At 49.6% G+C, this 25,404-nt stretch overlaps 1 protein-coding gene across 50 annotated transcripts in view; it reads right to left on the reverse strand.

The window, feature by feature from the left end:
• ANK1 (ankyrin 1) overlaps positions 1–25,404 on the reverse strand; it is a 232,986-nt gene that overhangs the window by 57,351 nt on the left and 150,231 nt on the right. For 34 of the 50 annotated variants that reach the window (XM_085004298.1, XM_085004324.1, XM_085004311.1 and 31 more), the window contains exons 3-10: positions 14,378–14,476; positions 8,784–8,882; positions 8,158–8,256; positions 7,006–7,191; positions 5,945–6,043; positions 5,365–5,463; positions 4,990–5,088; positions 1,459–1,656 (exon numbers count right to left, since the gene is read on the reverse strand). In XM_085004298.1, the coding sequence (XP_084860424.1) occupies positions 1,459–1,656; positions 4,990–5,088; positions 5,365–5,463; positions 5,945–6,043; positions 7,006–7,191; positions 8,158–8,256; positions 8,784–8,882; positions 14,378–14,476 (978 nt within the window). Of the gene's footprint in view, positions 1–1,458; positions 1,657–4,989; positions 5,089–5,364; positions 5,464–5,944; positions 6,044–7,005; positions 7,192–8,157; positions 8,257–8,783; positions 8,883–11,239; positions 12,627–14,377; positions 14,477–25,404 lie in introns of those variants that run through there. The other 16 variants (XM_085004337.1, XM_085004332.1, XM_085004330.1 and 13 more) reach the window with 2 other exon arrangements.

Genomic DNA, 25,404 nt, shown 5'->3' on the forward strand with positions numbered 1-25,404 from the left:
TAGGCATTCCTGTTGCCGCTCAGTGGATTAAGAACCCCGAGTTGCCACAAATTGTGGCATGGGTCGTGGATATGGCTCAAATCTGTTGTTGCAGTGGCTGTGGCATAGGCTGGAGGCTACAGCTCCAATTGGACCCCTAGCCTGAGAACTTCCATATGCCGCCTGAGCTGTCCTAGAAAGAAAAAAGTAAAAGAATAGAATTTAGTCATATTTTGGGATGCACCGAAAGAGCCTGCTGTTGAAAATTTCCTTAAGGGGAAATTTACAGTAGAGAGTCCTTGTGTGAAGGAAATCACGTTTTCTCTGCCCTGAAACCACAGATCGTTTTTAATCAGACGGTTTTCTGTACCTCAGCCCTGCTCTAAAGTGATAAGCTCCATGAGGGCAGGGATTTTTTTTTTCTTCCTGTGTTTTGTCTGTCTGCTTGTTTTTTCAGTGCTTTATCCTCTAGGGCAGTGGTCCTCAAAGGAGGGGGGAGGGGACTTTGTCCCACCCTCCCCCCACTCTAGGGATATTTGGCAAAGTCTAAAGACATTTTTATTTTTTAGGCCATGCCTGAGGCATGCAGAAGTTCCTAGGCCAGGGATTGAAACTGAGCCACAGCAGCAACCTGAACCACAGCAGTGACAATGCTGGATCTTTAATCTGCTGAGCCACCAGGGAGCTCTTGTTGATTGTTGACATTGTTGATTGTCACAACTAAGGGAGAAGTTATTAGCGCCTAGCAGGTGGAGGCCAGGGATGCTGCTAAATGTCCTACTATGCACAAGCTGGCCCCTCGTGACCAAGAATATCAGGGCCCACATGTCAGCAGTGTTGAGGCTGAGGAACCCCAACCACCCCAGACAGTGTGAGGCCAGTGCTCCATGAGAGCTTTCTGAACGAATGAATGAAACAGCCATCCTTACACCTTGGAGGCCTCCTACCCTCTAAATTCATCTCTTCCGGGAATGGACAGAAGGGTGGGGGTCGTGGCAGGTTCAGAAACTTTCCTCAGAGGGCCCGGCCTGGGGCTCGGGAGAGGAATTTGCTTTAGGCCTGAACTCAGCTCTGCTGGAGCACCACGACCCCTGTGAACCCTCTGCAGAGGAGGTATGCTGAGCTGAGCCCCTTTCACGCATCCCCACAGCAGATCAAAAAGCCAGGCAGTCTCTAGAAATCAGGTTCCTTAGCTCTGCCCTGGGCTGGGACTGGAGTGGCACCACCAACCCAGACACACGCCATGGGCACTGCCTGTGAGTCATGTCTCCGGGCCCCAGCTCATTGCCAGGGGCGTGGTCAACTTGCGCCAGTAGGATGCGGCAAGGAGAGTGACGTCACGCCTGCCTGCGCGCTGCCACGCCCCCACCTCAGCAGCCCCACCCACTCCGCCCCAATCTCCTGAGCAACTCCTGGCGCCCAGCGGCGGGGTGCTCAGCCCTGCAGCTCTGGCCCTGGCCCCTCCAGCCCCTCACTCACCAGGGCTCTGGAGTTTGGTTTGGCCCCTTTATCCAAGAGGACCTTGGCCACCCTGTGGTGGCCGCAGTGGGCTGCCACGTGGAGTGGGGTCAGGTGGTCCAGCGTGATATCATCTATCTCTGCGTTGTATTGCAATAGGAGTCGGACACAGTCGAGGTGGTCTCCCTGAGCCGCCATGTGGATTGGGGACAAGCCGTTCTGGTGAAGAAGGAAAACGAGCGATGGCAAAGGAAATGAGCTCGGAAATTCAGGGCAATGATTCCAAACTCACTTCCGGCCTCTTTATTACACTGGGCCTCTGCATGTCTCCCGAGTAAGCTGGGTTCAGCCTGGCGCTTCTGCTGGTCTCTGACTGCAGATCTCCTTTTCACCTTCAGGCCAGCTCCAGCCAGGCCCACCTCTTCCAGGAAGCCCACCACCCCGACCTCCGTGGGCTTTCCTCATCTGCAGCCCTCATACAGACCTTATTCATATATTTGCTGAATTGTTTTAGTATTTGACCTCTTAGATGTGTATCTTCTTCTCCTTCCTTACAAGCTTAAGATCAGTGACTGTCCCAGTATCTCCTACACACCCTGCAGTGCCCCCCCCCCACATGTAACACACACAGTGGCCTTTAATCAATGTGAATGGATAATGATAAAATGGAGTTTATACCTAAATCCCTGTTTGCCTCTAACAAGTGCACTTAAACAAACAAAAACAAAAACCTCTGTTAAGGATCCTCTCTGTTCCTTAGACAGTAATTTATTAAAAAAAAAATTAAAGACAAGAGGAGACTTATTCACCCATTCATTCACACATTAATTCAGCAAATATGAAGTGATCAAAGTGCACCAGCTATGCGATCAGCTCTGGGGAAACAGAACAGACAGAATCTGGGGCCAAGGAAGCTGGTAGACCAGTAGCTTAAAGTCCTGAAAAGAGCTACATTGTTCTCACTGTGTAGTGATGCCTGGAAAGCATGATCAAAGCACAGAAGAGCAAGAGAGAGTGGAGTCAAAATGGGGAAGGGGAATATGTGGAGAGAAGGTTTTCTGGGAGGTGATTCCTGAGCTAGGACCTCACCAGGAAGAAAAGAGGAAGAGTATCTCCTTGAAGGGAACAGCATGTGCAGTGCTGCAGAGGCAGCTACCCGGGACCCAACGGGGCTCCATGAAGGCAAACATGGGAGGCCATGGCTGATGGGGCATGGAGCTGGGCTTGGGAGGCAGGTGGGAGCTGCATCAGGAAAACCCATGCAAGAGGAAACTGGGATGGCAGCTTTTAGGAAATAACAATTGAAAGAAGTATTTTTAGCAAGGAGAAACATGATCAGGCTGCACGATGGCTACCATGAGTGTTTGGATTAAATTGTGTCCCCCGGAAATTCACAAGATGAAGTCCCAATGCCCTGGACCTTGGGAGATGGCCTTATTTGGAAATTGGATGTAGGTTAGTTAAGTTGAGGTCGCTAGTGTAGACTTTAATCCAACATGACTGCTGTCCTTATAATAAGGGGAAATGTGGGGAGTTCCCTATCATGGCTCAGCAGTAACGAACCCAACTAGTATCCATGAGGACGTGGGTTCAATCCCTGGTCTTGCTCAGTGAGTTAAGGATCCGGCATTGTCATGATCTATAGAGTAGGTTGATGAGGTCAGATCCAGTGTTGCTGCGGCTGTGGCCTAGGCCAGTAGCTGCAGCTCCAATTGGACCCCTAGCCTGAGAACTTCCACATGCCACTGGTGTGGCCCTAAAAATATAAAAAGGGGGGGGATTGTGGACACACACAAATGCCATGTGATGATGAAGGCAGAGATTAGAGTGATGGTTCTATAAGCCAGAGAACTCCAAAGATTGCCAACAAACCATCAGAAGCCAGGGGAAAGGCGTGCGACAGTTCTCTCTCCTGGTCTCAGCAGGAACCAGCTCTGCCCACATGGATCTAGGGCTCCAGCCTCCAGAGCTGCTAGATGAGAAGTTTCTGTTGTTCAAGCCACCTGGAGTGTGGCACTTTGTCTAACACAGTCATTGCTTACTGCATTTTAGAAAGGTCAGACCATATTTCTCAATTGAAAACTTGGAAGTTCTCCATAGAGAATTTTCATAACCATTCTTCTTAGCTCTTCCTGATAATCAGGATAATATGAAATTTTTAATAACTTAGGAACATGTATATAAGTTTAAACCCAAGGCCTCTGTGGGAAAATGTTGAGGATTTCCTGACCTAATGGTATAATTGGGAGCAGAATTCCACCTACTCTTTTTTTTTTGTCTTTTTGCCATTTTCTTGGGCCGCTCCCGCGGCATATGGAGGTTCCCAGGCTAGGGGTCCAATCAGAGCTGTAGCCACCGGCCTAGGCCAGAGCCACAGCAACGCGGGATCCAAGCCGCGTCTGCAACCTACACCACAGCTCACGGCAGTGCCGGATCCTTAACCCACTGAGCCAGTCCAGGGATCGAACCCGCAACCTCATGGTTCCTAGTCAGATCTGTTAACCACTGCGCCACGACAGGAACTTCCCACCTACTCTTATCTGAGGATTTTCACTTTTATATATACTTTCAAAGACACTCTCTCATGGGATCATCTCAGCCCTGGATGAAGGATTGAACAAGAAATAAACTGGCTTAGCAGAGGATACCTCTACCCATCACACACACACACACACACACACACACACACACACACACACACACACACACACACCCCTGGGCCATGAACATGACCCAGGTTTCAGAGAGCTCTGTAGAACAATCACATGATCATGGGTCAGGGAATAAACTGGCTGCCATGCTGTGGAATCTTATGACAGGGAGCTGCTCACAGAAAACCCCAGGAGTGGCTGTGAGGGGTCTGGTTTCTGCCTCGAGGTTTTGACCACCTTCTAAAGTCACCCTGAAGAAGGAGCCAGAGGGTTTGGAGTCTGTGTAGGCAGCACCGGGTGGTCTGACGGCTTCACCTCCAGGAAGATTCAGGTCCTTCCATTAGAACTGAGGGACAACCTTTTGCCCTGACCCCAAAGGACCTTGAGAAGAACAGTTTTGTTTTCTTTTTAACTGCATCCAGTCCGGCCCCAGCTCCGAAGACTCCCTGAGTGCTTCGTTCCTGTCCTTTCTGGAGCCAGGGTAAAAGAGACAAGGCCTTATCTAGAGCCGTATAGACGGATCACAGCCCAAAGGTCAAATCCGGCCCTCTGCCTGTGCTTGTCAATAAAGTTTTATTAGGACAGGGCTAGTAGTCTGCACATTATCCAAGCCTGCTTTCTCACTACAGTGGCAGATCTGAATCACTGTGACACTGACCATGGCCTGCAAAGCCTAAAAATATTTAATATCTGGCTTGTTAGAGAGAAAGTTTGCCGACCTTGAGCTAGATAATAATTAGAGCTGAGTGTCTTCTGTGTGACAGGCGTTAGGGTCAACATCATACACTAGCTGAGTTAGTAGTAGCAGCATCTCTGTTTCTCAGAAACAGGACTCCACCCTGGGTTGGCTGGACCTGGAGGCCTGTCTACCAAATGCTCCCCTAGGAAAAGATGCCCAAACCTTGGTTTTGGCTTGGATGGGTGCCCCGTGGTCCAGTAGGATCTCTGAGATTCGCAGGTGCCCATTCCGAGCTGCACAGTGGAGAGGTGTCAATTCATCCTTTAAAAGACAGTCAAAAAGAGAAAGCCCTGCACATCAGAGGCTGCTGGAGAGGAGACAGCCCCAGGGCATCATTCCATGCACAAGGCTTTCTTAAGGACCAGCTCAACCCAAGTAGTCCTTGCCAGCAGCCGCTCCAGCGGGCTGTTCTGGGGCTGGATGCCCATCCCTAGCTGGTCAAGGAGAGCCCACCTCCTACCCCCCACCCCAGGTGGGGCTCTGGAAGGTGGCGCTCTCCCCACCCTCGGCCTTGCCGTGGAGCTTGCCGGCACCCACCTTGGTCCTTGTTTCTATCTGGGCCCCGCGGTCCAGCAGGAGCCGCACCATAATCACGTTCCCCCTGCGGGAGGCGATGTGCAGCGGCGTGATGCCGTTCTGGTGGGGAGGAACCGGATGGTTAGGGTCAGGGCGCAGCCTCCTCCTCCAGGAAGCACCCGCCCCGCCCCCTGTGCCCATGCCCCGCCCCCTCCGCCTCTGCCCGCTGCCCTGTGCCCCCGCCCTGGCCTGCCGCAGTACAGGCAGCCTGTTGAAGGCCATCGTTGGGACTGGGATGTTTCTCGCCTAAGAAAGGTTTGAAAGCTCCTAACGGCGGGCCAGCATCGTGCTTCATCGCGGCAATCTGGCCAAACCCTGGTCCCCGAGTCCAGCCCTCCAGGCTTTCCACCTCCAGAAAGGGCAGGCGGAAGGTGCCGGGTGATTAGAAACCCACCGTCCTGGAGCCTGAGCCGACGCCAGGGCTGTCTCCCCCGTAGGCATGCCTGCTCTACGAGGATGTTCTCAGTGCCACTGGGAAGCGGGGGCGCCGGTTCTAGACCGGCGGGGTGTGCGGGGCCGGGGCGCTGTGCCAGAGCCTCACCTGGGGCGTGAAGTTGACGCTGGCTCCCCGGTTGAGGAGAAGCTGGGCCACATTGAGGTTCTCGTAATGAGCTGCGATGTGGAGGGGGGTGAATCCCGTCTGAGGCACAGCAGAGGGGGACAACGTGTCACTGGGGGGACTGTCCCTTCTACCTCAGAATCAGCTCGGGGTCTCTGAAAAGGCTGGCAGGCCAGAGGACCCCACACAGAAGATGGATTTGGACTGAAGGGGGCAAGAGACACCCTGTGGCGAGTTAGATCCAAAAGCGAGGTGTGACCTCTGGGGTCGCCCAGTCTGTCTGTGGTTCACATGGACAAACTCTGGACTAGGGTCATTCCTCTGAATGGTCGCTTATATAAGATTTTAATCAATGAGTTAAAAGTGTTGGGGGGGGTGTCCATGACCTTAATCTTCCGGATGGTTCAGCCCGTAAAGAGGTGCCATGACTCCGCTGGGTGGCGGAGGCAGTCCTTTGGCCCAAGGTGGGTCCCTTGTCATCATTCTGGTCCTAACCTCCCACCACGCCTAACAGCAGTTTTCCAGACAAAACCCCCTTGGCTTTAGGGTGGGTGGGGGAACAGACAGGGCAGATCCGTGCCCCGTGTGAGGGAAGACAGTCTGAATTTACAGACAGTGGACCAGCAGTGCCTCAAAATGCGGAACAGCATGCTCAGTCAGCAGACTGTGCAGGCACCCCCAACCCCAGCCCTTCCGAGGTCCCATCTCCACTTGGGGAGACTGCCTTCCCTCCCACCACCAGGGGGCAGCCGACCGGAGATTTGGAATAACATTCTAGGACACTCCTCTGGCTAGAGACCACTCTCCTGCTCTGCCTGGACACTTTTCTGGATGACTAGGAGCAAGGGGAACTTTCTGTGCTCCATGCTAGGCACATGCTTCTCTGTGTTCCCCGGGGATTTAGAGCAGGGTGTCCCTGTGTTGCTGGTGGGGCTGGTGCATCTCTGGTCTGGGCTAGTACTGGGGAACTGCTGGGAATCGGTGGAGACCCTGAGGTTCCCTGGTTGCGGCCCCAGGATGCTCCCAGCCTCTAGCTGCCTAACCTTGGAAAGCACATCAGGGTTGGGGTCATTCTGCAGCAGCACCGCGGCCGTCCTCGTGTCGTCATTGCGGGCTGCGATGTGCAGGGCCGGGAGGCGTACCTTCCCCTTCGTCCCGTAATTGATGAGGTGGGCCACCACGTTCTCGTGGCCCTGCTGCAAGGCCACGGCCAGAGGGGTGAAGCCGTCCTGGCCAGGGAGAGAGAGAGATCCATTTGCTCTGAATGTTCTGACAGCTCTAGTCCTCAGAGCAGGACATGTGCCTTCAAGCTCAAGGCTCTTCCTGGTTGCGGGCCCTTTGGTTGGGATGACCGTCCAATTCAAGGACCTCTTCATCCCCCAAGCTCAGCTTAGATGCCACCTCCTCCCCCAGGCCTTATTTGGTCTCATCTTCTTTCTCTGCCATCTCACAATGCCTAAATTCACTAAATAACTGAATTTTCCTTTAGCACCTATTTAATTTTCCTTTAGCACATATTTAATTTCCCTATATGACTTGTTCCCAGTCTGCATGCTACAGGGGCTTTTTACTGCCCTGTCTCTTTGGCCCTTCACCCTCTCACCCCATCACCTGGTGCCAGAACAGTGCCGTGAACTAATGGTGGGAGTCCCTCCTTTATTCATTTCACAAACATTACTGAACACCCACCAAATGCCAGAAACCACACCAGGTTTCAAATGTGAGCGACTGTTACTGATCTCTTGAGTATGTACTGAGTGACACCGGGGCCCTCTGAACTAGCAAAGCAGAATCAAAACAGAATCATCTAATCACTGAGTCTTCCAATGTTAAGAAGCTTTTCAAAAGAAATCTGATTTCATCATTTCACCAGTGACAAAACTCAGGGTAATGTGCTTTGTCCAAGGGTGTACAGTGGGTTCATAGCAAAAGCATTTTTCTTTAAGGTCCAAGGCAGACCTGTCATCCAAGCAAAGCATGCACACTCCCATCCCTGCCTGGCCTCCAGTGGGAATGACATGATAGCCCCTACTGTCACTTCTCTGTTGTTTGTCTGTCCTCAACAGCCACAACTGTCTCTCGAACCCATGCAGGGTTCAAGAGTACCCAGGACACCGGTCATGACAGAGGATGCATGCCCACCCCCACCATGTCCTCTCCCACAAGACCTTCAGCCGTGATCCCCAGGCACTTACTTCTGTGGCCACATTCTGATTAGCTCCATTTTCCAGTAAGAACTTAACCACCTCCAAGTGATTCTCTTGTGCTGCCATGTACAGAGGTGTGAAGCCTTTCTGTAACCCAAGAGGAGAAAACCACTAAAATCCACCCGCATTAGCGAGAGATGCTCAAACGGGTGCAAAATCCTTTAAACTCCAGGACTGCTCTCCCTTCATCCTGCTTCCACCCAGCCCTCGGTGCAACACCCCCACTTGTATCTGCAGCTTATAAAAAAAACTCACCACCTTTGGCAGTGGTGCCCTGGGGTTACTGCAAAGGCCACCAGGTGGGGCGCCCCTCCCCCTCTCCCCACATGGTCAGCCTCTCTGACACGCAGACACACACACCCTATCTCGCTCCCTTCTTCATAAACCCCTCCACCCACATCCTCCCTACACAGATGAGCCACAACTAAATGTATTATTCAGCTAGTTTGCTGAATAGGGCGGGGTCCATGGAGACCTGCCCCCTCATGCTTAGGATGGCCGCTGAAGCGTGAGAAAGTAGAAATATGCTTGATGACACTGCAAATTGTCAGCTACACAGTGTGTGCACCCGGTGATGGGGACGGCCACCCCACCTGCCTGGCCAAGAGCATCACCTGCGACTGGGCGTTGACATTGGCGCCATAGTTGACGAGCTCCCGCACCACCTCGTCCTGCCCTGCGAGGGCGGCGATGTGCAGCGCTGTGTTCCCCTTCTGAAACACAGGGGAAGGGAAGAGGGGAGGTTCCCAGGGGCCATCCTAGGTGTGGGGACAGGGGTGCTGGCCACGGGGAGGCAGCACACCTCCTTTATGGCCCCTAGGGACGGACCACACACATGTCTTCTGCCTGAGCCAGCAGGTATCATGAACAGCTCTGGAAGCCCAGGGAGGGAAAGCCTTCCTGTTCTCCTGAAACAATAATGCTCTGGAATAAGAAAGCCAACTTTTCAACACTAGTCTCTGTCTCAGCGACCCGTCATTGGCCAACAGACAGTCGGAATCCCTCAGGACACATGCCAAAGGGCTGCCAAGCAAGCTGGCCCTCGCACAGACGTTCAGCTCTTCCCAGGCTGTGGTTCTGCAAGCCCGAGCTCCGGAGGAAAGGAGGCTGCATCGGATTCCAGGGACCCAGCATCCTTGTTCTGCGACTGTAACATTCACTGACCAAAGGCTGGACCAAGGGAGGCGGGATGAGGGGCAAGTTACTTATCAGAGAGAAGAGGGAGGGCAGAAATAGGCAGAGGTGTTGAGGGGGTAATAAAATGAACTATACGATGCATGCAGGGAAGAGAAGAAAAATCTGAAAGTAAGTGGGGGAAAATAAAGAGCCTAAAATCTGGCAAGGGGAAATACAAAGAAAGGATATTAATTAAAAGTCAAATAGGGTCAGTCAGAGTTGAGGCAAGGAAGAGAGGAGAGAAGAGCTAGAGAGAATAAACATCAGGAAAAAAAGGAGATTCACCCCTGTTCGGAAGGAAACTTTTTTTTTTTTTTTTTTTTTTTCTTTTTAGAGCTTCAATGGTGGTATATGGAAGTTCCCAGGCTAGGGGTCGAATTGGGGCTGCAGCTGCCAGCCTACGCCACAGCCACAGCAATGACAGATCCTAGCTGTGTCTATGACCTGCACCACAGTTCACGGCAATGCCAGATCCTTAACCCACTGAGTGAGGACAGGGATCGAACCCCAGTCCTCATGGATACCAGTCAGGTTCGTTACCAGTGAGCCACAACAGGAACTCTGGAAGGAAGCTTTTTTTTTTTTTTTTTTTCTGTGTTTTTGCCATTTCTTGGGCTGCTCCCACGGCATATGGAGGTTCCCAGGCTAGGGGTCCAATCGGAGCTGTAGCTGCCAGCCTACGCCAGAGCCACAGCAACGCGGGATCCGAGCCGCGTCTGCGACCTACACCACAGCTCATGGCAACGCCGGATTGTTAACCCACTGAGCAAGGGCAGGGATCGAATCTGCAACCTCATGGTTCCTAGTCGGATTCGTTAACCACTGAGCCACGACGGGAACTCCCAGAGGGAAGCTTTTGAAAAGCTGAGAGCCGGTCACAGAGACTAAGCCAGGCAGGTTCTGAGAGGGTGAGGGGAACCACAAGGTTTCTTGTCTGGGTTCATCCTGGGAATCCAATAGCACTTCCTGGACGGCTGGAGTCCAGTGGGCTGCTTCTGTTTCCGGGATGCCTGCCTGGCTCCTTTCTGCCTCCCGGATGTCCTCCCATGCACCCATGTGACCCCACGTGACCCCTGCTCCAGGAGGGGCAGGCAGGACCAGCCCACTTGATGGCACCCATCAAGCAGGGACAGCAGCTGGACCCATCAGCAATGGGAGGAGCAGAGATCTTGCACCATCTCCCTTTATCTAGTTCAGACAGCACCTAGTTTATAACTAAAACCAAGTGCACTCTCGCTAATCCATCTGGAAACCCAAGACCCAAACAGCAGGGACTTCAAATCCAGTCCACAAGCTGGGATCCTCGTCACTGGGAGCAAAGCACCTCCCGTAGCGTAGGGGTGGTCTGAGCAGTAGGGGGTCTGAGTTCCAGGGCCACCTGGCCACCACTGTCCCAGTGCCCTGGAGCTCAGGCTTTTGTTTTTTGTTTTGTTTTGTCTTGCTTCTCAGGGCCACACCCGTGGCACATGGAAGTTCCCAGGTTAGGGGTCAAATCGGAGCTGCAGCTGCTGGCCTGCACCACAGCCATGGCAATGCAGGATCCCAGCTGCATCTGTGACCTACACCACAGCTCATGGCAACGCTGGATCCTTAGCCCACTGAGTGAGGCCAGGGATGGATACTAGTTGGGTTCATTACGGCTGAGCAAGGATGGGCTCTGGGGCTCAGGTTTTTGTCTCTGAAGTGTGACCTGATTCAGGTAGAAGTGTCCTCTGGTTATCTCCTGAACTTGTCTGATTTCTCTGTAAATCCTACATAATAAACAAGAGGGCTCATCCTCAAATATCCATCAGAGAGTAGTGCCAGAAATGAGCCTATAAATGTGAATTGATCATTTCGCCTAGAAGTCCAAAGAGCTTACAAGTAGAGGCCCCGGTACCTGAGTCCGACTCACTTGCTGTACTGAGAAGAATAGGGCTGTTGGCACCAGGATCTTCTATACGAATCAGGACTCGGACCTCCACACCTCCCCACCCAGAAGGAGGCGTGTGCTGTGTCCGTCCATCCATTCGCCACACGCTGAGCATGTGTGTGTCAGGCACTGGGCCAGCTCAGGAGTCGGAAAAGAATATAAAAAAAGAACGGCTATATATGTATCACGGAGTTACTTTGTGGTTCAGCAGAAATTGGCACGCTGTAAATCAACTATACTTAAAACCAAAAAAAAAGAGACGACTTTGGCTACATCGAATGTTTCTTTCCATCCTTCTCCTCCTGTCTGAAACCCACTACAGTGCACGCCCCATAGAAACCCGTGTGGAGGGAAGCGGGTCAGGGAGGGATGTGGGGCCCAGCTGTGGGTCTCAGCCCATGACATCTTTGGGACCTGGGCCCGGGACAGCAGTGGTGAGGAATGGACCCCCCTATACACACACACACATACACACACACACGCACACACACACACGCGTGCACGCACACGCACACGCGCACATACTGCGAGGCTCAAGAAGACCCCCCTCCCCACCCGCATTGCTGGGCCTGGGGTTGGAAGTCACTGGAGACCTGTCATAAGCCTGTTTTCTCCGCCCCTCCCCCAGCACAAGGCACATGCCCTCAAAGAAGCAAGAACATTTACTTCGCTATATTTGGATCCACGAAGACCCAATTTCTCCATTTCCAGGGAGTCTCAGAGCTCAGGGAAGCGAGGGTGGCTACAGCGGGTGCTGAGTAAGCACCCAAGGCGGGGCTGGGTGGGGTGGGAGGGGGGTGGGTAATGCAGTTCTGATCCCAGCCAGCTTGGATGCTGAGCTGGCCTCTGGGGGTGGAGGTGGGAGGCTGGGCAAGGAATTCATTGGCTTCACGCTTTTTCAAATTTCTCAGCACAGTTTAGGGATCTATATCGGTTTGGGCTTTTTTTCTCCTTTTCTTTTTTTAATCTCCCTCCTGCTTGCGAGACTCATTACAATTCTCCAATCTGTTGACTCTTGCTTGGCCCACGGTTTCAGCTTCACCCTTTTTTTTTTTTTCCTCCTCCCTCTGTATGGCACTCGGCAACCACGCTGGCTTATAAAATTTCTATAAATAACAGAGACACACTGAGTGTTCGCTTGCAAAATAACAATCAAAGGGGGAAATTCGGAGGCAGTAAACGTGCTGAAGAGTAATGGTTCTGCAGCTCTTGGAGAGGTGCCAGGAGGAGGACAGCCGCTCTGGCCCCACGGCCCATCAGATGGCATCCTGATCACGGCCAGGTAGGCGAGATCATCAGAAGAGAAATAACAGCCTGCCTCTGGTCCACAGCGGGAGCCCGGGGAGGGGGGAGGCAATTGGTATTTGTCCTGAGGTTAGAAAAAACAAATGCCCCGCACACATTCAGCAAGAGCAGATCAGGCTGTTTCAGTCATGAGATCTTTTCACCTTCGGGAAATGACAGGAAAATTACAGAATTTTTACGTCAAGAGATGATTCTACCTTCACAATATTTTGGTAGTTCCCTCCGTAACCATAGATTCTACCTGTTCGCTACACACTGTTCCTCTGGTTCACTGCTCTCGGGGCGGAGCTGAAGATTCCTGCGTGGGACTGAAGTTGAGGCTGTGTGTGAGACCACATTGAATAAATTGCAAATGGGTAATAAGAGGCTGGAAGGATGGACTCAAAGAGGAAACCAGGGATATGGAGGTTTAGTTTTTTTTTTTTTTCTTTTTTTTAATCTTTTTAAGGCTGCACCAGAGGCATGTGGAAGTTCCCAGGCTCGGGGTCAAATCAGAACTACAGCTGCCAGCTTACACCACAGCCCCAGCAACGCAACGCGGGATGCCAGCCGTGTCTGTGACCTACACCATAGCTCAGGGCAAGGCCGGATCCCCGACGTACTGAGCGAGGCCAGGGAGATCGAACCTGCATCCTCAGGGATACCAGTCAGATTCATTTTTGCTGAGCCACAATGGGGACTTCTGTGGGGGTTTAGTTTTGCTTGTGGTTAAATGCTGGCTGTGCATTGCTTAAGAAACCAAGAAGACGCATAAGAAAGAACACTGATTTGTGCGACGTGTAGATGCCCCAATTTCACAACTGCAGGTTATGGACTTAAGTCGTTGGTGTTTATCATCTTTTGCTTTAGGGAGAAGCGCCCTGCTGTTTGAGAAACAGGATGTCAGCCTATGCCAAATGCCTGGAGGAAGAGAGGAAGCTGTTCAAGGGAGCCAGCAAGGAGAGGAAATGGGTTCGGGGCTGACCAAAGAAGACACGCTGGAGGAGAATCAATGAGAAGGATCTGGACTCTTCTGAATCCCTCAGGAACGACGCGGTCACCCATATTTATTGGTTTCTTCCTATATAGACATTGTATTTATTTATTTATTTATTTGACTTTTGTCTTTTTAGGGCCGAACCCACGGCATATGGAGGTTCCCAGGCTGGGGGTCTAATGGGAGCTGTTGCTGCTGGCCTACGCCACAGCCACAGCAATGCCAGATCCGAGCTGCATCTGGGACCTACACCACAGCTCACGGCAATGCTGGATCCTTAACCCACTGAGCAAGGCCAGGGATCAAACCCACAACCTCATGGTTCCTGGTTGGATTCCCATCCGCGGAGCCATGATGGGAACTCCTTCTACATAGACATTTTAAATATACTACCATGTTTAATTTCCATACCAACCCTGCAACTATTATAATCTCCATTGTAAAGATGAGTAAACTGAGGCTTCTCACTGGCTGAGTAACTTGTTCAAGGTCATGGAGTAGGAGGCATCTCAGCAAGAATTTGGACCCAAGGGACCTGTCTGTGGACCTGCTGGTACTCTTGGTTGGGGAAAGCCTGACGCCTCCAGGCAAAGGGTTTTATTTTCAGACTTATGGTCTGGTGATGAGGATAAAGTCCCCCTGAATCCTTGTGGAAAGAGGGTTGAATTTTGCAAGTGACTTCAGTAGACTCACCGAAGTAGGAAGTGATTGGAAGGACGAGAGAAATTCCAAAACACGCTGAGGGTTACTGTCACGAAAGGCTGGTCCCTGTGCCCCTTTAGGGTTTGGGACCTTTTGAGAACTTTTGATGGAAAGCGCCTGCTCCCTGAGTCACGTACCTTGGTTGTTGTTTCCAAGATGATCTCTTTGTGCAGAAGTTCAACCACCATCTTCACGTGGCCTTCCTTGGAGGCCAGATGCAAGCCGTTCAACCCATTCTGTGAAGAGCAGAGAGGCAGGGAGAGTGGGTTAGAGGGACTATGGGTCCTGCTGCTCCAGCGGCTGGACTGAGGCCCCTGCCTGGGAGGGGATGAGCAAAGGGCCTGAAGGGGAGACCCCTGGGGGTGGGGCGATTGTGTGTGGGGGGTCCTGTATGGTGTCCGTGCAGGCACAGGGCAGGGCCAGCCGGGCTGTGGATCGGTGTTTCTGTAGGAGCATCAGATCCCAGGAGAGCAGGGGAAGAAGGAGGGTGTGACAAGGTGACAAGCCCCCACTAGATGTGAATGGAGTGTGGGAAGCTCCCACAAAACCAACGGGTGACCTTGAAATTCAGATCTCAGCCCTGGCTTCAGGCACCACTTAATTGAAATGCTCTGGTTCCAACCCCCTGGTGAATTTTCACAGCAGCAACCATCAAAAGCAAAGGGGCAGCACCAGCGTATCCTAAACATTTGTAGACACAGACGTATATGTACAAATAAATTCTGAAAGAAAGCCATCGGCGAATTCAATGCCACCAACCACCCAGCTGTAAGATTTTCTCATCAGAAGAGTCAGTATTACAACGGCCTGTTGGACCTAGAGGATATCACACTAGGTGAAGTAAGTCAGAGAAAAACAAATATTATATAATTTATGTGTGGAATCCAAAAACTAATACAAATGAATTTATTTACAAAACAGAAACAGACTCACAGACATAGAAAACAAACTTATGGTTACCAAAGGGGTAAGGGGGGGAGAGGGATGAACTAGGAGTGTGGGGTTAACAGATACACACCACTATATATAAAAGAGATAAACAACAAGAATGCGGGGGAGGAGTTCCTGTTGTGGCACAGTGGTTAACGAATCCGACTAGGAACCATGAGGTTGCGGGTTCGGTCCCTGCCCTTGCTCAGTGGGTTAACGATCCGGCGTTGCCATGAGCTGTGGTGTAGGTTGCAGACGCAGCTCGGATCCCACGTTGCTGTGGTTCTGGTGTAGGCTGGCAGCTACAGCTCCAATTGGGCCCCTAGCCTGGGAACCTCCATATGCCGCAGGAGCGGCCCAAGAAATGGCAAAAAGACAAAAAAAAAAAAAAAAAAAAAAAGAATGTGGGGGAATTCCCTTCCTGGCTCAGTGGTTAATGATCCTGACTAGGATCCATGAGGACACAGGTTCGATCCCTGGCCTCACTCAGTGGGTTTAGGATCCGGCACTGCCGTGAGCTGTGGTGTAGGTCAAAGACGCAGCTTGGATCCTGTGTCGCTGTGGCTGTGGTGTAGGCTGGCAGCTACAGTGTCAATTCAATCCCTAGCTTGGGAACCTCCATGCGCTGCAAGTGTGGCCCTAAAAAGCAAAAAAAAAAAAAAAAAGAATGTATTATATAACACAGGGAATAGTCAATATTTTGTCATAACTTATGATGGAAAAGAATCTGAAAAAAATCTAAGTATATATAATTGAATCACTTTGCTGTACAACCGAAACTAACACAATATCATAAATCAACTGTACTTCAATGAAAAAAAACAAGTTGTCTCGTGGAACAATGATTTAAGGATTCGGAGTTGTCACTGCAGCTGCTCAGTCACTGCTATGGAGAGGGTTCCATCCTTGGCCAGGGAATTTCCACATGCCACAGGTGTGGCATAAAACAGAATAGAATAGAATAGAATTAAATTAAAAATAAAACAGCTTCTTGGCCACCTTGGCATTTCACTTTTTTTTTTTTTTTTTTTTGTCTTTTTTTTAGGGCCACACCCATGGCCTATGGAAGTTCCCAGCCCTAATGGTCCAATCAGAGCTGCAGCTGCCTGCTTACACCACAGCCACAGCAACAATGGATCTGAGCTGCATCTATGCCGCAGCTCACAGCAATGCCTTGACCCACTGACCGAGGCCGGGGATCAAACCCACATCGTCATAGATATTAGTCGGTTCGTTACTGCTGAGCCACAATGGGAAATGCGAGCAAAGCTTGTCTGAGAGTTAAATGCCAGGGGGAAAGAAACAGAGCAATAAAGTGACAAGCCCAACCATCACTCCACAAAAGCAGAACTCTCAATGAGCAGTCAGGTTCCAGCCACACCTGGTGGAGCTCTGACCATGCTCTAGAGAAAGTAGACAGCACAAGCTTCTCTTGTCCCCTCTTGCTTCCTGGCCTTCTGACCCTTGTACTAGATGTCTTCAAACTTTCTGGAAAAAGCACCTCCTAAGAGGGCTAAGAGAACTGACAATACAATGGAACTAACTTTTGGTTCTAGCAGAAGAGTCAGTCTCAGCTCCATATAGAGAATAATTTTCTTCGGTCGGCACCTCCTCTTTCCCACCAGCAACTCTCCCCTCTTCCCACCTCCTCCTTCTAGTCTCCTCTACTGGTCAACTCTGTTCCAGCCTGTCCCCTTTCGGGGGTGCACCAGGGCCACTGCAAACTCTGACTGATAAGAAATAGCCTCACCACCAAGATGGGGGGTGGGGCTTGGCTCCTGATGGGATGAACAGAGGGGTCCCTGGCTCACCCATCTGCAAACATCTCCGCGTATTTGCAACACGGATGGACCTAGAGATGGTCATACTGAGTGAAGACAGAGAAAGCCAAACACCATAGGACAGCACTTAGATCTGGAATCTAAAATACGAAACAAATGAACTTATCCAAGGAACAGAAAGAGACTTACAGACATAGAGAAAAGACTTGTGGTTGCAGGGGGGTGGGGTGGGGGGGAGGGTGTGTGCGGAGGGGTGGATTGGGAGTTTGGGATTAGCAGATATAAACTATTATATATAGAATGGATAAACAACAAATATTACAATATCCTATAATAAATATAAATGTAATAAATATAATTATGATATCCTGTAATAAACCATAATGGAAACGAATATGAACAAGAATATATGTATAAATGAATCACGTTGCTGTACACCAGAAATGAACACAACACTGTAAATCAACTACACTTCAATAAAAAATAAATTAAACAAATTTAAAAAAAATTTCTGCAGCCCCACCATGGGGGTCCTGAAATTTCCACTTTCCCTTTGTGTCAGGGCATCAATTTCTGGAGATTCTAATAAAAACACAAACATTCAACCTGGGAGTGGTTGTGCATTAACCCATCAACAGACTAGTCCTATTGCTTTGCTACAATCAGCAGAGGAAAGCAATGAGTGACTATTGCAGTAATGGGACTCAGGACAGGAGCCTCATGACAGGAGAATGGAAGGTTTATAAGGCCCTCTTTAGGTCAGTGCCTTGAATGGGGCAAATACAACAAGTGCCTTGGGGGTCAGAGAATAGCCAAGAGTAGACTTGAAGGGAACTTTACCTAGTTCCTGTCTATATCAAACTCACCCTGCACCCCCAAACACGCAGAATGTACTTGGCCAAATCTTGGCGCATCAACACCAGGCAGCCTGTTAGGGTGCTTATGTGTGGAGGGGCTGGGAGGTGGGGGATGGGAGAGTCTGGTGCACTATTGTCCCTTGCAAATGCCTGAAAATCTCCATTAGATTTCTTCCTCTTGCAGATTCTGGACCCCATGGTCCAAAGCAGTGTGAATTATCTGCACTGCAGTGTAATGAGTTTATCAGATAAAGGCTACATCAGAGCCAGTTTTGAGAAGAGAAAGGGGGAAAGTTACTGAAAGCAAGACAGCAGTCTTTTTTTTTTTTTTTTTTTTTTTTGTCTCTTTAGGGCCGCACCTGTGGCATATAGAGGCTCCCAGGTTAGGGGTCGAATGGGAGCTGCAGCTGCCAGCTTACATCATAGCCACAGCCACAGCCACAGCAACTTGGGATCTGGGCTACGTCTGCGACCTACACCACAGCTCATGGCAATTCTAGATCCTTAACCCACTGAGTGAGGCCAGGGATCGAATCCTCATCTTCACAGATACTAGTTGGGTTCATTACTGCTGAGCCACAACGGGAACTCCAAGATAGCAGTCTTAATTGCTAGAGCAAGGGGCTAAAGTAAACCGGTTTCCCTCAAATCAATTTGCCAAGCACAGTCTCAGCAACAGTGACAACAAAGTGCTCTGGGTGCCTGGGCCCTCTCCCTCCAGCTTTGGGTCCTGACTCTACATGGGACTGGCCAGCACCGGATGTGTGCCTTGCCACCCCTTGGCCCCAGTCCTGCCATCTCCAATTTCATCTTCACATCCACTGCAGCCTTGCTTGGAAGGTTCTGGGTGCTGATCGCAGGCCCCCTGTAGTTACATGGGAACTTGGGGTGGTGCATGCAGCTGAGGGAGTCACAGTCTGCTCACCCCGGGAGACTTGGAGGTGCGCTGACTGCTGGGGGGTGAGTGCTGACTTGAGAGGCAGTCACTTCCCATGAGCCTTTGCTGTCCCTGAAGGCCTCTAAGCTGGGGAATTGTCAAGTCCGCTAGCAAAGCATCTAACATTTGCTGCTAATGCCCCAGGGTGGCTATCCCTGATCTCTGGAAGGATTCTAGACACACTGTCTGCCCAGAGAATGCTGGAGTCCAATAGGATATTAGAGATCCCCATACACTGAGGAAACAGAGGCCCAGAGAAGTCACATGACCAGCTCAGGTTGTTGCTGTGGCTGTGGCTGTGGCCAGCGGCTGCAGCTCCAGTTAGATCCCTAGCCTGGGAACTTCCATATATGCTGCAGGGGTGGTCCTAAAAAGCAAAACAAAACCAAACAAAACAAAGCAATCACATTGGCTCAGGTCCCAAGCCTTCCTAGGGCACAGGAACATATAGAACCAACCCGGATTCCCCAGGAGGAAAGGGGTATTTTTTTTTTTAATTTTTATTACTGTATAGTTGATTTACAATGTTGTGTCAATTTCCGCTGCACAGCAAAGCGTCCCAGTCATACACACATATACATTCTTTTTTTAATATTACTTTCCATCATGTTCTATCCCAAGAGATTGGATGTAGTTCCCTGTGCCATCCAGCAGGACCTCACTGCTTATCCATTCTTTTCTTGTTTTTTTTGTTTTTGTTTTTGTTTCCTGTCTTTTTAGGGCCACAGTGCGACATATGGAAGTTCTCAAGCTAGGGGGCAAACTGGAGCTGGAGCTGCGGACCTATACCATAGCCGCAGCAATGCCAGATCCAAGCTGCGTCTGCAACCCACACCATACCACACGGCAATGCTGGATCCTTAACCCCTTGAGCAAGGCCAGGGATTGAACTCAAGTCCTCACGGATACTCGTCGGGTTCGTTACTGCTGAGCCCACCACAGGAACACCGGCTTATCAGTTCTAAATGTAATAGTTTGCATCTACCAACCGTAAACTCCCCGTCCATCCCAGTCCCTCCTCCGTGGTAACCCTAAGAACTAGTATGATTCTTTTTTTTCCCCACTGGGGCAGCTCCTGCAGCATATGGAGGTTCCCAGGCTAGGGGTCTAATCAGAGCTGTAGCCGCCAGCCTACACCACAGCCGCAGCAACGCCAGATCCTAGCCGCTGCTGCAACCCACACCACAGCTCACGGCAATGCCAGATCCTTAACCCACTGAGCGAGGCCAGGGATCGAACCTGCAACCTCATGGTTCCTAGTCGGATTCGTTAACCGTTGTGCTGTGACGGGAACTCCAAGAACTAGTATGATTCTTTTCATCAGATGATGAAAGCAGTTTCCCTTTGTGATTATGAAGCAGCTTAGAGCAAACGCTCTGTCACAACAGCCATCCATGTGGGTCTGGTCCACTGTGGGAGGTCTCCTGGATTTTATTCACCACCCTGGTCCTTAGCAAGTTCCTCTGCTTCCCTCCCAAAGCTGCACCCTGGCAGAAGATGATGCTCTTCAACAGAAAAGGGACCGTCTGAATAGATCTGCATCTCCAACAGTTTTACTCGGCTCCCATCCTGGATCCTGGTTCAGTAATCTCTTTCTTCTTTATGACTTTTAACTTTCCTCACTTTATTTTTTTAATTAAAGTATAGTTGATTTACCATGCTGTGTTAGTTTCAGGTGTATAGCAAAGTGATTCAGTTCTACTGTATGTATGTATGTGTGATTCAGTTACACTAAATATATTACATAGTATATGTATTACATATATATTTTCTAATATATATATATATTAGAATATATAGTCTATCTCAGATTATTTTCCCTTATAGGTTATCATAAAATATTGAGTATAGTTCCCTGAGTTATATAGTAGGTCCTTGTTGGTTATTTTATATACAGAAGTGTGTATGTTAATCCCAACTCCTAGTTTATCCGCCCCACCTTTCCCCTTTGATAACCATGAGCTTGCTGTCGGTCTGTTTCTGTTTTGCAAATAAGTTCATCTGTACAAGTGATATCATATGATATTTGTCTTTCTCTGTCAGACTACTTCACTTAGTATAGTCACCTCTAGGTCCATCCATGTTGCTGCAAATGGCATTATTTCATTCCTTTTTATGGCTGAGTAATATTCCCTTGTATATATATGTCACATTCTCTTTATCCATTCCTCTGTCAATGGACATTTAGGATGCATCCATGTCTTGGCTATTGCGAATAGCACTGCTATGAACATTGGGGTGCATGTATCTTTTTGAATTAAAGTTTTTCCAAATATATGCGCAGGAGTCTCACTTTATTTTTAATGTGTTTGTTTCTAGCATAGTCCCCATAAGTTACTTCCAAATCCATGATTGTGATGATCTGAATCCAATACCCTCAGCAGAGCCACAGAACAAGCCCCGCGTGGCACAGTGATGATAGGTGTGCCAGAAGTCCCAGGAATTTAGTGCAGAGCAAAACACACAGGGGCACAGCTATGACAAATTCTCATGCCGACTACAGTTAACTCACGCAGAGCGTGCACCTAATCTGATTCAGCCAACATTTATGGAGAATCCATCCTGTGCCTGGCATCAGGCAAGGGATGAATAAAACACAAACACTGACCCCTGAAGAACTCAGCAGAGACAACAGATGCATAAAAGTACATGCACCATTAAGAGAAAAATGCCTCAAATGGCATATACAAGACTAGAAGTAGTGCAGAGGAAGAAGGAGCTGCTTGGTCCAGGGGGTCAGGAAAGCTTCAGGGAAGCCTTTCAAGGCAGCCTGAACAGAGCTGGGATGTAAATTCATCGACAGTGGCAATGTGAGGATTTTTTTTTTTTTTTAGGGCCGAACCTGCAGCATATGGAAGTCCCCAGGCTAGGGGTCAAATCGGAGCTGCAGCTGCCAGCCACAGCCACAGCCACAGTAACGCTGGATCCTAGCCACGTCTGCGACCTACACCACAGCTCATGGAAATATAGGATCCTTAACCCACTGAGCAAGGCCAGGGATCCAACCCACGTCATCATGGATCCTAGTTGGATAGTTAACCACTGAGCCAGGAAGGGAACTCCCGGCAATGTGAGTTTAAACGTGCCTGAGTTTGCATTCTAAATCCATGAGCTAAAATTTTATAAACTCCAGCTCCCAGCCATTCTCATCAAGTGCCCTCCTCTTCCTTTCATGAAGCATCTGAATTCAAGGAATGTACAAACATCCAGACCCATGGAGCAAATTTTCTCTGGCAATTGGCCTCAGCAGGATGGCTGGTCACATCTAGCAGCTGAAAGTCGTTGAAAGCCTGAAAAAACGAGTTTACTGCAAATATAAACAGAGCTTGTACCATTGTTTTATTAGAGGCATAACTGTCTATGCAGACTACTTCTGATATTTCAAAAGAGTGTCTGTCTCACAGATAAATATTACATTTAATACTTTCCTTTTCCAGAAGCTGATTTGTTACTGCTCAAACCTGAAGGGAGGAGGGGGGCAAATTCTGGGAGCTACGTGTTCTTAGCTATAATTATGGACAGAGACAAACTTTTATCTCCCACCTCTTTAAAACAAGGATCCAGAGTTCCCACTGTGGCTCAGTGGTAATGAACCCAACTAGTACCCATAAGGACAAGGGTTTGATTCCTGGCCCCGATCAGTGGATTAAGGATCTGACATTGCTGTGAGCTGTGGTGTAGGTTACAGATGCGGCTCAAATTTGGCATTGCTGTGGCTCAGGTGCAGGGCAGCAGCTGCAGCTCTGAGTTGATCCCTAGCCTGGGAACTTCTATATGCCTTCAGTGCAGCCCTAAAAGACAGCAAGATAAATAAAATAAAATAAAATAGGAGTTCCCGTTGTGGTTCAACAGAAATTAATCCGAATAGGAACCATAAGGTTGAGGGTTCAATCCCTGGCCTTGCTCAATGGGTTAAGGATCCGGCATTGCCATGAGCTGTGGTGTAGGTCGCAGATTTGGCTCAGATTTTGGCATTGGTGTGGCTCTGGCATAGGCCGGTGGCTACAGCTCTGATTAGACCCCTAGCCTGGGAACCTCCATGTGCTGTGGGTATGGCCCTAAAAAGATGGAAAAGACCAAAAATAAAATAAATAAATAAATAAACATAAAAAATAAAATAAAATAAAACAGACACCTCCTTCTGGGTCTCCAGTTACATGCACATTAGACTAGCTGATATTGTTCCACAGCTCTTGACTGCACTGTTGTTTTTCTTTCACCACCCTCTTTTCTCTTTTGTTTCAATTTTTATTATCTCTATGGACTTATCTTCAAGTTCTTTGATTCTTTCCCCAGCTGTGCCCAGTCTAAAGGTGAGCCTATTGCAAAAATTCCTTATTGCCAAGAAAGCTGTTAAAAATGTGTGGCATTCATTGGACTCTATCCATTCATGAATGTTGTCCACTTTTCCTACTAGATCCTTTAACCTATTGAAGCGTAGTTGCTTTAAAGTCCATCTGATAGTTTCAACATCCAGGTCATCTCTGTGTCTGGTTCTGTTGATTACTTTGTCTATTGACAGCGTTTTGTTTTTTTCTTACTTTTGTGTGTGTGTCTTGTAATTTTTAACTGAGCGCCACACTTTATGTGTAGAAGGGACTGAAATGAACAGCACGGGTGCCTGGAAATGGACATTCCTCTTCTTCTGCGAAGCTGTTAGCATGAGGGTGGAGGAAGGTGAGTCATCTTGGCAGGAGTTGACCTGGGTCTGGGTTTTGTTGTTACCACCAGTGCATGACAGCCTTCAAGTTATCCTAGAGGTAGGCTGCTATGCCCTTGAAGTCAGAGTGGGAGCTGGAAGGTCATTCTGTGCTCCTGATCCTCCTCACCTTCTAGTCATCCCTGAATGCCTGTGCCTCAACTGGCATCTATCTCCATGATCTTGCCCCTCTCTCAGTTGTCACATGCTCTTCCTTGTTACAAAATAGGAGCACATAGGTTCTTTTTTCTCCTGGTCCCGCTTTAGTCTTAAGCAGACTGTGCTCCTGGACCTCAAAGGTAGGGGTTTTTTGCTTGTTTTTTATCTTTTTCGGGCCACACCGTGGCATGGGGAGTTACCAGGCTAGGGATTGAGTTGGAGCTGCAGCTGCTGGCCTATACCACAGCCACGACAATGCCAGATCTGAGCTGCATCTGCAACCTTTGCCATAGCTCGCAGCAATGCTGGATCTTTAATCCACTGAGTAAGGCCAGGGATTAAATCCATATCCTTATGGATATTAGTCAGGTTCTTAACCTGCTTGGCCATAACAGGAACTCCAGGTTTTTTATTTTATTTTATTTTTTAGGGCCGCATCTGTGGCAATATGAAAGTTTCCAGGCTAGGGGTCGAATTGGAGCTGTAGCTACGAGCCTACACCACAGCCACTGCAACGTGGGCCAAGTTGTGTCTGTGACCTACACCACAGCTCACAGCAACACCAGATCTCTAACCCACTGAGCGAGGCCAGAGATGGAACCCGCCTGGATGCTAGTCAGGTTTGTTAACCTCTGAGCCACGATGGGATATTTTCTTCCCTTTCTTCTCTGCAGCAACAAAACCTTACCTCTAGAGTTGCTCTTGGGTGAGATTTCCTTGCCCCTCCTCCAGGAGTTGCAGATCTCTGCTTTTTGTTGGAATAAGTCAGTTACTGGCCTAAGACAGTTTCCCGTCCTGGCCAAGAATACAGGGGTTGTGCCTCCCCCTTTTCCTGCAGCAGTGCTGGTCTCTGCCTGCATCCTGGGGCTGCAAGGTTTCCTACACTTTCCCGGGGGCAGAGGAAATCTGCCTCTATTCCTACTGTGGAGAATGGATTCTGCCTATCATCTGAAGGGGAAACGGTATTTTGTTGTTGTTGTTGTTTTGTTTTATTTTTGCTTTATAGGACTGCACCTGTGGCATATGGATCTACACCACAGCTCACAGCAATGCTGGATCCTTAACCCACTGAGTGGGGCCGGGGATGGAACCCTCATCCTCATGGGTACTAGTCAGGCTCATTACCACTGAGCCACAACAGGAACTTCCAGAGGGTGTATTTTTGCTTCAGGCGAGGGGAGAGTTAGGCAGAGGCAGGCAAGGCTTTGTTCTCCACGCCTCTGCCCCTGCCTCCACAGCTACAGTGACTCCTTCTCTCCTGGGCTGCCTGGGGATGTTCTCTGGTCTCCTAATTTACCCCAATATTTCTCATGAGCACCTGGTGGAGGCCTGGGGTTGTAGACACACTGCAGCCATGCTGGTCAGGAAGACTCAGCTGAGATTTTTTTTGGCTTGTGTGGCAACTGCTCCTCTCTGCTGCATCTGCTAAAGTGCAAACTGTGGCCCTCTCTGTGGAGGACTCCTTCTCTTTTATTTCATTTTATTTTACTTTATTTTATTTACTTATTTATTTTTTTGTCTTTTTAGGGCCACACCCTTGGCATATGGAGGGTCCCAGGCTAGGGGTCCAATTGGACCTGTAGCTGCCGGCCTACACCACAGCCACAGCAAAGTGGGATTCAAGCCGCGTCTGCAACCTACACCATGGCTCATGGTAATGCTGGATCCTTAACCCACGGAGCAAGGCCAGGGATGGAACCTGCGTCTTCGTGGATGCTAGTCAGATTTGTTTCCGCTGAGCCACAGCCAGAACTTCCCGGGCTCCTCCTTTTTTAGAATTCACTTAGTTCTGCTGCCTTGC

The sequence above is a fragment of the Sus scrofa genome, chromosome 17 (assembly GCF_054392235.1).
Source record: "Sus scrofa isolate SSC_HxYL_T2T_F1_AM1 chromosome 17, Sscrofa_HxYL_maternal_Yorkshire_Landrace_v2.0, whole genome shotgun sequence".
NCBI lineage: Eukaryota > Metazoa > Chordata > Mammalia > Artiodactyla > Suidae > Sus > Sus scrofa.